Genomic DNA, 13651 nt, shown 5'->3' with positions numbered 1-13651 from the left:
GGCAGCATTATGGCTACACCACCAGAAATAAAATAAACAAGAACTTAAATGCCTAAACTAATAATGAGTGGTAAGAATAAATTAAATCTTACTTTATGAAAACTTTATCATTAAAATTATAAGGACCATTTCTCATGCTGTTTAGGAGAGGAACCATTTCTTTGACCCATTCTAAGTAGGAATGGAGCCTCAACAAACCACTATCGGCAATTTTCTCAACAAAATTGGCGTCTTCAATGAAATCACCAGAATCAGCCAAAGCCATTCTCATACCTAAAAATAAATGAGAAGAAATAAAATCAAATGGTATTAATATCTGTAAACACATACACATACATACATACATACACATATATCAAATGTCCTGAAGAAGAGGTCATAACCCCAAAATACAGAAATACAAGGTAAAATTGAAACAGTTTTTTTTTCTTTTTGTAGTTTACTTTGTACTTTTTTTGCATTGTTCTGGCCTTACACAACAAAACTTGTTTAAAATATACATGTATAGGTGGCTGTGTGGTAAGAAACTTGCTTCCCAACCACATGGTTCAATTCTAGGTTCAGTACTACTGTATGGCATCTTGGGCAAGTGTCTTCTATGGATTTGGTAGAAGGAAACTGAAAGAAGCCCATCATACATATATCTGTGCATGTATGTGTATGTCTGTTTGTGCCCTCATCACCATTTGACAACAGGTATTGATGTATTTACGTCACCCATAATTTAGCGGTTTGGCAAAAGAGAGCGACAGAATAAGAACTAGATTCAAGAAATAAGTTCTGGGGTCAATTTGTTCGACTAAAACCCTTGAAGGCGGTGCTCCAGCATGGTTGCAGCCAGATGATTGAAACAAGTAAAAGAATAAAAGAATATTTATATATATATATATATATGTATAGTAAATCCAAAAAAAATGAAGAACAAACACAAGAAAAAAACGTGAGGACGTGGTACATGCAAAGTATTAGCAGACGCTCAGGGAAAGAAAGAAAGGTAGTTTTTATGTTTCAAGCAAAGCTCTTTGTCAGAAACAGGAGACGGAGGAAGGTCCAAAAGAAAAGGAAGATGGAGGGAAAAAATCGAATGTAATTTATTACCCTCATATTTACGATATATATATATATCATCATCATCATTTAACGTCCGCTTTCCATGCTTGCATGGGTTGGACGAACCAGATAACTACACCAGACTCCAATCTGATTTCTACAGCTGGATGCCCTTCCTAATGCCAACCACTCCAAGAGTGTAGTGGGTGCTTTTTATGTGCCACCAGCACGAGGGTCAGTCTAGCGGTACTGGCAATGGGCAAGCTCAAATGGTATTTTTTATGTGCCACCTGCACAGAAGTCAGTCCAATGTTTTGTTCACATGCCACCGGTACAAGTGCCAGTTAGGCTATATATATATACACACACACACACATACATACACACATGTAATTTTACAGTTAGCATGGGTCGGATGATTCGGTAAACACGGTTATTTTTTTTTTGCCTCTTACTCTTTTACTGCAGCCATGCTGGGGTGCTTCCATGGTCTGCTTTAGTCAAACAAATCAACTCAAATAGTTATTTTTTTAATGTTTGGTTCTTATTCTATCAGTCCGTTTTGCCAAACCACCAAGTTATGGGGATGTAGACAAACAAACACTGGATGTCATGTGGTGATAGGGAACAAACACACCCACGCACACACACACACATACATGTGTGTATGTATATGTGTGCTAAACCTCTTAAACGCATCAATGTAACTATTTCCACTTTTCTTCAAATAATCCCACTGAACCCATTTTTTTTTTTACTGCTTTGCCAAAAAGAAAATACATGATATTTGTTGGCTTTATTTTTTTCTTTACGGTGTGCCTCCAAAATGGGTTGGAGGAATGGAGAAAGTTATCTTCAAAATGGAGATCTAACCTGAATACTTGTAACAGAACTATGGAAGACTTAGATTGGTATTCAAAGAATCAGCAAAAAGGTATGTGAAGCAGAAAGGAATTGATTATAATAAATGGCAAACTCAAGTGAAAAACTGACCAGTATGGTGAAAGCTTAATCAAGCCATCAACGGTCAAAGTCACGATGTCTGACTGCAGATATTAATATATGTGTATATGTTTAAATGTGTATATATACGTGTATAAATTTACATTGGTTGGGCCACGTACACAGGATGGACAAAAACAGACTCCCCAGACAAGTCCTTTACTGTCAACTATGAAAGGGGGAAAAGAAGCCAAGGAAGACCTAGACTGAGATTCGAAGATACTACAAAAAGGAACGTGAAATGGAAAGGAATTTATCATAATAAATAGCAAACTCAAGCGAAAAACTGACCAGTATGGAGAAAGCTGATCAAGTCATACCAAAGCCATGAACACCCATAGTTGCAACGACTGATGACAGATAACATAGGAGACACCAGTGATAGCCATCCTTTAAATCAATGCGATAGTATAGTCCAGTTCAAGTAGTGTCCTCATGAAGAATATCTGAACATTTCAGTAATCAAACTAGTTCAGGGGTTCTCAACCATTTTTAATCTATAGGCCCCTTGATGTTTAAAAACTTGTTTTAGAAAAACTCCTTTCAAAATTCCTATTTTGTTTTTCACGCATTCCCTTGTGTAGGCTGAACTAAGTAAAATGTTAGAGAAAGAATCCAAGCTGTTTCTTGTAATACATGCATCTAAAGCAGGGATTCATTTTTTTTTTTTTTTATCTGTGGACCCCTTTGATTACCATTTTATTCTGGAGGACCCCGAAAGCTACTCACTGTTTAAAAACTGACTTTACAAGAAACTCTTTTCAAAATTCCTATAAGAAAGAAACCTATCCGTTTCTTGCAATACATACATCTAAAATCAAAAAATTTTCAGGGCCCCTTAAAATATTATTGTAGATCCCCAATTTACTATTTTGTTGTGTGGATCCCACCAAAATCTTATATGGACCCTCAGGGACCATATGGACTCAGGTTGAGAACCATTGTACTAGTCAAAAGTCCTGGTGGATCATGATGTTTGCAGAATGGTAATATACATAGTGAACTAGAAAGATATGTAAGGTTAGATAATCTTTAAATATAAAAAAATAATAAAATGAAAAAAAAAAACGCACAAAAGAAAATATGGTGCAAAACGGGGTCAGTAAGGTAAAGCGTTAATGTAGTAAAGCAAAAAGTGTTCTGTCAGTCAAGAAACCCGCTAGAGTGAGAGAGAGAGAGAGTAGAACCTTAATGCAAGGATAAAGGAGGGGAGACAACTCGGAAATCTCAAAATTAGAATTACTCGTGATCGCTTGTTCATTTGCTTGTTTTTACGTCCGTTCCTCCATGAAAATGTGGATTAGATAGTTAGGTATGTTATTGACATGTTGTTTTATAGCCAGAAGCCTTTCCTGACACTAACCGTTGCCTGTTTTCAAATCTTCTGTTTCATATAGCTTTAACAGTACAATGTGAGTAGATGATTTATTGACAGAAGTGCAACGTCAACACTACTTCAACATCATGATTTTTGTTTAAGCCAGTGCAGATAGAAACAAACACACATTATTTACATACATACATACATTTATTTATATATATATATCGGCCCATATCACACTGAAAGCACTAGTTCTCGTCTCATCACTGAAGTTAAGCAACATTGAACCTAGTTAGTACTAAGAAGGCTGACCACTTGAGAAAACTTGGTCTTGTAAGCATCTCTATTTTAGGTGCAGGTGTGGCTGTGTGGTAAGAAGCTTTCTTCCCAACCACATGGCTCTAGATTCAGTCCCACTCCGTGGCACCTTGGGCAAGTGTCTTCTACTATAGCCTTGGGCCAACCAAAGCCTTGTGAGTGGATTTGATAGACAGAAACTGAAAGAATATATATATCATCATCATCATTGTTTAACGTCCACCTTCCATGTGTGCGTGTGTGTATCTATGTGTGTTAAACTTTGTGTCTGTGTTTGTCCCCCCACTGGGGGTCGATGTAACCAATTTAACCCCTTTGTCTGTCCTTGTTTGTCCCTTCTATGTTTAGTCCCTTGTGGGCAATAAAGAAATAAGGGGAAGAAAATATTAACACAAGGGTTTTACACAAATTTGATCTGATTTCTCTTGCTGGTCTCCTTGACTGAGATAGATAAGAAAATGAAATAAACATACCATCAGCAGAATACTTTTCAAGAGCTTCAGAAAGAGTAAGGAAATTTCCTGACGACTTGGACATCTAAAGGAGAAAGAAAAAAAAATTGCTATTAAAGTTCTTTTCTCAAAGATCTCAGAAAATGTGTGCAAACATGCACTTGCACGTTTGTTTGTTTGTCTGTGGACAAGATGTCTCAAGAACTGCTGGATGGATACAGATGAAACTTTCAGGGATGTTTGGCCTCGTGACTGGCACGAAATGATTAGATTTTGGGATCGATCTGGTACCGGACAAGGATTCTGGATTATTTTTCCTGTTTTTTTAATTAATTTTTGAGAGCGGTCTGGTTCATTTTTAGTATTCTCGTTTGTGAGAGCAGTCGAGTGTATTTCAGATATTCAAATTTTAAAAATCATCTCTGGCTAATCTTTGAGAGGGTGTTGGTGTTGCTTGGTGGAGGTTTGTGTTATTTGAGTGCGCGTTGTCATTGTTGTCGCCATAATCATCATCATTTAATGTCCCTTTTTCCATGCTGGCATGGGTTGAATGACACCTATTTCTGTTATACTCTAACCTCTCATCATTTGATACTGGATCACCTCCTTTAACACCCCATCTCTAGTGGCATGATACCTGCTTCTGTCTCTCTCTGTCTTTGTATCACTGACTTTAAGTTCCTCTGACACAAATGTCCTGCCCCTCTCATAATTCCTTGTCTTGTGAGATACTTGGTGACCCTGCCAATGCTGGTACCACGTTAAAAGCATCCAGCTCACACTGCAACATGGTTGGCATCAGGAAAGGCATCCACCTGTAAAATTCTTACCAAAACTAACTTCACCTGTGCTAGTGCCACGTAAAAAGCACTAAGTCCATTCTGCCGAGTGGTTGGTGTTAGGAAGGGCATCCAGCCATAAAATTCCTGCCAAAGCAGACACAGTAGCCTTGGATAGATTTTCTACCTGGCCGGCTCCTGTCAACCATCCTACCCATGCATGCATGCATGGAAGACAGATGTCAAACGATGATGATGACATATATATTTAATATATAACACACAAATAATCACACATACATATGAAGTAAACATCTTCATGCTTGGTGCCTCAGAATAGTCACAGCCTTAGGGTTGAAACATATAACAGAAGAATACACAAATCTCAATATCAATGCTAAACATGCTATCACCATGATAGCATGTTTATGCTAGTATATTTAATTATTTTTTAATATCCTAATGACAGAAGCTGGTAGAATCATTAGAACGTTGGACAAAATGCTTAGCTGTGTTTCTTCAAGTCCCAATGAGGTCGAATTTGCCTTTCATTCATATTGTGACTTGATAGATATATGGCCAGCATAAGAAACATTAAAGGCCTTGCACAGAAGTTGGAAACAGAAAGAGCTCCATCAAACTGTTGAAGTTAACTTGTATTTGAGTAGTAGCTCTTTAGCCATTGATTGATCCTCTTCATCTTAATGGGTGCAAAGGGTGCTGGTACCTGAGGTAGCTGTTCAGGCCCAAGGGGGTACAGACGAGCTGGGGTCATTTGAATAATTCCCCTCTGGAAACATGGGTGTTTTGTTCAACATCCTTAAACAACCCTTATCCAGGGACCTTTTGAGCAGAATAGGCTACTTGACCTAAAAAAAATTCTAACTGGGGCCCTACCTGCAAGAGTTGGTGGTGGACAAGGTAGGGCAAGTCGATCTCTGCATCTTTGATGCAAAAGGACTCAAGAGAATAAAATACCAGTCAAGTACACACAGCCAAACCAGTGCTTCGTATAACTATATCCAAACTCACATAACAAATTACCAATGTTGATTATTTCCAACACGGGGGTTATTGCCACAAATGCTGAAGAAAAGGGACAGTTGTTTAAATCAACTTTGTATTAGGCTGGTTCTATTTTTTTATCAACCTTAATAAGATGAAGGCCAATGAGCACACTGGCAGGAATTGGATTCAGAATGTTAAGAGATCTAACAAAATACTGCTAAGCATTTTCCGATGATGTCAACCACCAAATTCTACCACGAACTTCCCTTTGTAAAAATGGTTGTTGTTGTTGTTGTTGTTGCTATTAAGGTGGCAAGCTAGCAGAATTGTTAGCATGCTTGGCAGCATTTCATCCAAATTTAGGGTCTGAGTTGAAATGCTGCAGAGGTCACTTTTGCCCCTCCTCCTTTTGGGGTCAATGAAATAAGTACCAGTGAAACACTGGGGTCAATGTAATCAATTAGTCCAGTCGCCTCCACTAAAATTTCAGGTTTTGTGCCTTTAGTAGAAAGAATTATTATTATCATTATTATTATCATCATCATCATCATCAAGGTTGTGAACTGGCAGAATTGTTAGCACGCTGGAAGAAATGCTTAGCAGTATTTTGCCCGATGCTATGCTCTTAGTTCAAATTCCGACTTTGCTTTTCATCCTTTCGGGGTTGATAAATTAAGTATTAGTGAAACACTGGGGTCAATGTAATCGATTAGTCCACTCCCACCAAACTTCAGGCCCTGTGCCTTTAGTAGAAAGGATTATTATTATTATTATTATTATTATTATTATTTACTAGTGAATGAGAGAGCAGTGCATGCCATCAAAGTGACACTGGGGTATAAATATATGAAGCCCTGTATACCCATCATGACTACCCGCCTGATAAGGGTACACCAGGCACATGCATCACAACCATATGTGTGCGACATGGTGGTTTCATATCAAGATAAACAGCACATGACCTTGCAGATGGAGTCCAGTTAAAATTTTCTTCAGGTTGAGTAGCTCATTCTACTCAAAAGGTCCCTGAATAAGGGTTGTTTAAGGATGTTGAATGAAACACCCATGTTTCCTAAGATGAATTATTCAAACCCCAAAGAATTCCTCTCAACATCATTATTATTATTATTATAACAACCTTAACAATGCGAACTTAGAAAAATGGAATATTGGTTTCAAATTTTGGCACAAGGCCTGCAATTTTGGAAAGGGGATAAGTCAATTACATCGACCCCAGTGTTACTTATTTTATCAACCCCAACTGTTACTTATTTTATTAACCCCAAAAGGGCGAAAGGTAAAGTTGACCTCAGCAAAATTTGAACTTGGAATGTAGACGAACAAAACGCCACTGAGCATCTTGTCTGGTGCACTAACGATAATGTCAACTGGCTGTCTTAAATGGATAGGAAATATTAAAAAGAGACAATATGACACTGTTACTGATGTACTCCTACTGATGTACTCAAGACCAATTATGTTTATCAGAAAAACTAGTTTTCAATGGTTATTATACTTATTTATAAGTTAACATCTATGAATAATTAGGTTTTCACCAATCTGAGACTTATGCATAGTTATATGTAGACCATTCCATCCTTTCTACCTGAATTAGTCAGTTCTAAAGTGTAATCCAGTAAAAATGGTAATAAAGTGCACAGAGAGAAGCAAAAATGCAAAAGGATAATAGAAGACTGTAAGAAAAATAAACAAATTTTTTTTACCCAAAACGAAAGTTGAGCAATAACAAATTTTAATTTGCCAATACATAAAAAGAAAAGAAGAACCAAAAAATAAAAAAATAAACCCTACTTACTTTCTCTGAATTCAAAAGCAAATGTCCATTTGCTCGAATACTTTGGGGCCATTTTGAACTGAAAATACAATTTGACAATAAAGTTATCTCTGGTTGCAGAAAAATTATCCTTTTAATACTGCAGTGAAAACATCAACATTGGCTAAAAAATTATTTTATGAACATCCACTCACCCAGTCCAGATCTATAGCATCACCCCACTTATTCTCACCACTCAAAATGTCCCTTGAGGTCATGACCTGATACATCTTCACCATCATCTCTCTCTCTCTCTCTCTCTCTCTCTCTCATTCACTCTCCATTCTTGTCCAACTGAAGTATACATGTATCTACTTTACAAGACACCTCTCTGTACCTTAGCACAAAGCCACCCCACCTCAATACTACACCCACTGCCCAACTGAGAGGTTTTGCCTTTTGTTTTTTATCTTTCAAGGTACTTGGTGACCCTTCAGTGATGGTAACACATTAAAAGCACTGGTTATAGAGCCATGTAAAAAGTACTGGTGATACTGTCACATAAAAAGCACTCGTTATGGTGCCAGTGCCACCTAAAAAGCAGTTATAGTGCCATGTAAAAAGCACTGGTTATGGTGCCACATAAATAGCACTGGTTATAGTGCCATGTAAAAAGCACCCAACACACTCTATAAAGTAGTTGGCATTAGGAAGGGCATCCAGTTGTAGAAACCAAGCCGGAACAGACAAAGGAGCCTTATTATAGCTCCCAGCCTTACCAGCTCCTACCAAATTACCCAAACCACGCTAATAGGGAAAACAGATGTTAAACAATGACGATGATGATGATGATGATGATGATAATGGTGAACTGAATATGTCAGTTTCACCCCCAAACACACACACACAGACATGTAACTGAATCTCTCTAATCTACTCTAAATATTCTTCACTGTGCTTTCCTTTTTCTCTCCCCTTACTAGCTCTATCTCTTATCATCAACTTAAATGCAGTGTTCTAATCAGCGTCACCCAATGCCAATCACTTGCCTGTACCAGTATAATTATTTCTCTTCATGTACAACATCAGTCATTGGGCTTCATTGATCCTACCCTTTCCCAATTTATTCCAGTCTGTGAGAAGAGGATCTGTTGGATGTAAGAAATGAAACTGGATACTTTTTATGTGGCACCAGCAGTATTAGATCAAAATAACCATCTATATACCATACTTAAAGTATAGACACCATTGACAGGCAAGATGCGCTTTCTGTCCAAGATAAAAACCTTGTACAGACATGCAATGTTAAAAACACCAATATATATATTGTGCTTTTTAACATGGCATCTTTTATCTTTTACTTGTTTCAGTCATTAGACAGCGACCATGCTGGGGCAATGCTTTGAAAGGTTTTTAATCAAATGAACTGACCCAAGTGCTTTATTTTTTTAGGTTTGTTACTTATTCTATCAATCTCTTTTGCCAAATGGCTAAGTTATGGGAACATATCCACACTAACACTGGTTGTCAAGCAGTTGTGGGGGGACAAACAAACGCAAAGACACACGCACGCACACATACACGCACGCACACACCCACACACATGCACACACACACACATACATACACGTTCTTCTTTCACTTTCTGTCTACCAAATCTACTCAGAAGGCTTTGGTCAGCCCAAAGACACTTGTCCAAGGTGCCACAGAATGGGACTGAACCTAGACCATGTGGTTGGGAAGCAAGCTTCTTATAACACAGCCACACTTGTGCTATGCATGCATATGACAGGCTTCATTCAGTTTCTGCCCATCAAATCCATTCACAAAGCTTTGGTCAGCCTGAGGCTACAGTAGAAGACACTTGCCCAAGGGGCCACACAGTGAGACTGAACCCAAAACCATGTAATTGGGAAGCAAGCTTCTTTCTACACAGCTATGCCTACACCTGTCTATAAGAGATTTTTTTTTTCAGACAAACACTGCAACATCTTGCCTGTCAATAATGTATATACATTAACTCCTTTGATACCGCCCTGCCTGAGACAGCTCCTAACTTTATCAGACAAACCTCTTGTTTTAAAGTAATCTAAGCAAAAACTTTCCATCAAAATATGTTAGTTCATGATCCAACCAAAGATATTTTACTAAATTCTTCATTATTTTCACATTTAATTGCGACAAAGAAAGTATATGTTTCAACTGAAATATGGTAACGAAGAGATTAAGCAATTATTATGACAATGTCGAATAGCTGCGGTAATAAACAATGGAGGAAAAAAACCAATAAGCCAAAATATGCTAAATTTTTATACATTCACAAATTGCAGAGGTTTTTGACAGGGTCATATTTAATCCCTTTCAATTTTCAAATGAAGCATATGAATGTTAGCACATTAGGCTTTCATAACAATTCTGGAATTCTAATTTGTTGCCTGTAATGAATTATATTAATTGATATGTAGTAAAGATTTGTTTACCAACATAACATGGCACTCCTGGTTTAGGAGGAATGTTGCTGTAATTTAGCCCCAGGAGACATCGTCTCCATCTGGCTATACGACACGATCAGTGTCCTTATATTTTCAAACAAGGGAATCTGGCACCCCCACTCAGCTCAAAACAATATCTGTGTAGACAGATATGTAAAAACAGCACGGTCTACACAGATATTGTTTTCAGCTGAGTGGGGGTGCCAGATTCCCTTGTTCGAAAATATAAGGACACATCGTGTTGTGTAGCCAACTGGAGATAGTGTCTCCTGGGGCTAAATTATAGTAACATTCATCCTAAACCAGGACTGCCATGTTATGTTGGCAAACAATCTTTACTACAAAGTACTGTTTAAATAGTAATTTTATTAATTGATATTCTATACAGTTTATCCTCAAATCTGCAAATCTACCAAAAAAGACGGCACACATAAAAAGCACCAGTGTTGATGCCACATAAAAGACACCCAGTACATTCTGTTTAAGTGGTTGGCATGTTAGGAAGGGCATCCAGCCATAGAAATCATGCCAAAGCAGACAGGGGAGCATGGTGAGACTCTCCAGCTTGCCAACCACTATCAAACTATCCAACGCACACCAACTTGAAAGATGGACATTAAATGACTATAACGATGATGATGATGGTGATGATAAATGTTAAGAAGACAAGAAGCAATTCATGCCAGAGATCAAATCCTAATCTTTTGCAAATAACTTTCCCAAAATTTTCTGGTTGTCCTTCTTGACAGCCAGGTGAACTGAGGTACACATTATGGACCGTCCTGCCAAGATGCCAAGACATAAAATACCTACAATACTTATATTTATTCAGCTTATTAACTGTGAGCTAGTAAACCAATATCTTATACAGGATGCTTTTTCCACCTCAGGAAAGAAATAAGTCATCAAAATGTATCATAGATAACGATTAAACTTTAATTACACATAAAATAAAACAAAGAAAAAAAAGATAAAAAGATAGTATCTAAAAACACAAGAAAAAAACAAACATAACTTTAACCTACCTATCATCTTTCCAGATAGCACAATGATTGTATAAATAATAGGTAAGGTGGTTGGGCACCAGATCTTTTCCAGAGACACGCAAATCTACAGGATACCAATATTCAAATTCATTTTTCAGTTTATCAAGAGTAGCTTTAGGAATATCTGTCTTGGGAAATGGACTATTTTTGAAGAAAATATAATCCCAAACTTCAGGAGTCAGCTGTTCTGGCCTAGAAAATGAGTTCATAAGGTTTTTAAGAAATACATGTGTATTATTTGATGCAAAAAAAAATTAAAAATCTCATGTATAATGTCATGATAATTTTGTTATGTAAATGAACTTAAACATCTCAATTAAGGAGATAAAATATCATATGGATAATTTCATATGGTATTTTCTCATTAACAGATTATAATTAACTAACAACTCTTTACTCTTTACTCTTTTACTTGTTTCAGTCATTTGACTGTGGCCATGCTGGAGCACCACCTTTAGTCGAGCAAATCGACCCCAGGACTTATTCATTGTAAGCCTAGTACTTATTCTATCGGTCTCTTTGCCGAATCGCTAAGTTACGGGGACGTAAACACACCAGCATCGGTTGTCAAGCGATGTTGGGGGGACAAACACAGACACACAAACATATACACACACACACATACATATATATATGCATATATACGACGGGCTTCTTTCAGTTTCTGTCTACCAAATCCACTCACAAGGCTTTGGTCGGCCTGAGGCTATAGTAGAAGACACTTGCCCAAGATACCACACAATGGGATTGAACCCAGAACCATGTGTTTGGTAAGCAAGCTACTTACCACACAGCCACACCTGTGCCTAAATATATTCTATGCAAAAGATCCATATAACAAATATAAATCAGAAAAAGTGATCCTTTAATGTTTTGTAGCAGACTTAATTCATAACTCACTTTAACACAATCAGTGGGCATTTGTAGGCGTTGCTTTTATTGGAATTCACATTGTTTGCAAACATTTCGACCAGGTTTCCAGTATGAGAACAACTTCCTCTTTTTCTTTAACATGTCTTACAAAAGGTCATAGGCACCGCCCTACTGCCCTACTGTGTGAATAATCCTTTTTGCTATAGGCACAAGGTCTGAAATTTTGAGGGAGGGGACTAGTTGATTACATCAATCCCAGTGCTAAACTGGTACTTATTTTTGTGTCTTTGACTCTCTGCTAAGAGTATATAAACACACACACACACACACACACACACACACACACACACACACACATTTGCTTTCTTTCTCTTTCTCTCTCACAAACACAGGAAAAGATGAAATGCAAAATCGACATCGGCAGAATTTGAACTCACAACAGGAAGAAATGCCATTAAGCATTTTATCTGATGTGCTAACAATTCTGCCAGCTCATCACTCTCAAAAAAAAGAATAACAATTCTTTCTACTAAAGACACAAGGCCTGAAATTTTGGGAGCGGAGGCTAGTCGATTACATCAGCTCCAGTACTCAACTAGTACTTATTTTATCAAAACCCCCACAAAAAGATGACATGCAAAATCCACCTCGATGACATTAGAACAAAGATTTTAGCACGTTTCTCAGATAGCTTGATCAACTTAACAAAAGGCTGGAAGTTGGTAATCAATATATTATTTAGCTACATCTTGATGTGTGTAGGTTCATTCTTAATAACATGCTCATGTATTGTTTATAACAAAAAAAAAAAGAAGGGCAAAAAAGAAAAAAAAAGAGAAGCTGCACGTATAACACATAACTTAGAAGCAGTGCCACAGATGTACCAACACAAAAAGTTGATCGAGATTAGAACAAAGAATGCAAAACTAGAAGAAATGCTGCTAAGCAATTTTGTTTGGCTTGCTAATGATTCCACCAGCTTACCGTATTCCTCTGAGTAAATAATACAAAATAAAAGATACACACAAAAAAAATGTAAATAATTACAGAAATTGCTTACTTGATATTGGCCGGGCCTGCAGCTGTTCCATCCCATGTTCCTCCTTGCAGGAAATAAGCTACTGTGTAATAAGCCATGTAGATTGTTGAATCAGATAAGGATTCAATTAAGTACTTCTGATCCCATGGTAGTTTTGTTCCTGAAACAAAAACAAATAAATAAAAGTCGATTCAACCCTTTAGAATTTAAACCAGCCGTTCCTGGCCCAAGTATTCTACCTGTTTCTTTTTTATGTTGAAACTGGTCAGACCTGACCTCTCACACCTATCCTACAATATCATTATAAAAAAATAAAGGTGCAGGCATAGCTGTGTGGTAAGAAGCTTGCTTCCCAACCACATGGTTTCAGGTTCAGTCTCACTGCATGACACTTTGGCCAAGTGTCTTCTACTATAGCCTCGTCAACCAAAGCAATGTGAGTGGATTTGGTAGACGGAAAGTGAAAGATGCCCATTGTATATGTATATTTATATTTA

General features: G+C 37.4%; 1 protein-coding gene across 2 annotated transcripts in view; it reads right to left on the bottom strand.

Annotated features, from left to right (window-relative positions):
* The window catches only part of LOC106875567 (leucine--tRNA ligase, cytoplasmic), a 195709-nt gene that overhangs the window by 113130 nt on the left and 68928 nt on the right, over nucleotides 1-13651 (bottom strand). For both annotated transcript variants that reach the window (XM_014923770.2, XM_052973724.1), the window contains exons 18-22: nucleotides 13176-13314; nucleotides 11222-11434; nucleotides 7747-7804; nucleotides 4165-4228; nucleotides 93-273 (exon numbers count right to left, since the gene is read on the bottom strand). In XM_014923770.2, the coding sequence (XP_014779256.1) occupies nucleotides 93-273; nucleotides 4165-4228; nucleotides 7747-7804; nucleotides 11222-11434; nucleotides 13176-13314 (655 nt within the window). The remainder of the gene's footprint in view (nucleotides 1-92; nucleotides 274-4164; nucleotides 4229-7746; nucleotides 7805-11221; nucleotides 11435-13175; nucleotides 13315-13651) is intronic.

Source organism: Octopus bimaculoides, chromosome 16 (assembly GCF_001194135.2).
Source record: "Octopus bimaculoides isolate UCB-OBI-ISO-001 chromosome 16, ASM119413v2, whole genome shotgun sequence".
Taxonomy (NCBI): domain Eukaryota; kingdom Metazoa; phylum Mollusca; class Cephalopoda; order Octopoda; family Octopodidae; genus Octopus; species Octopus bimaculoides.
The sequence above is the reverse complement of the archived record's forward strand: the minus strand, read 5'-3'. Positions and strand labels throughout refer to the sequence as shown.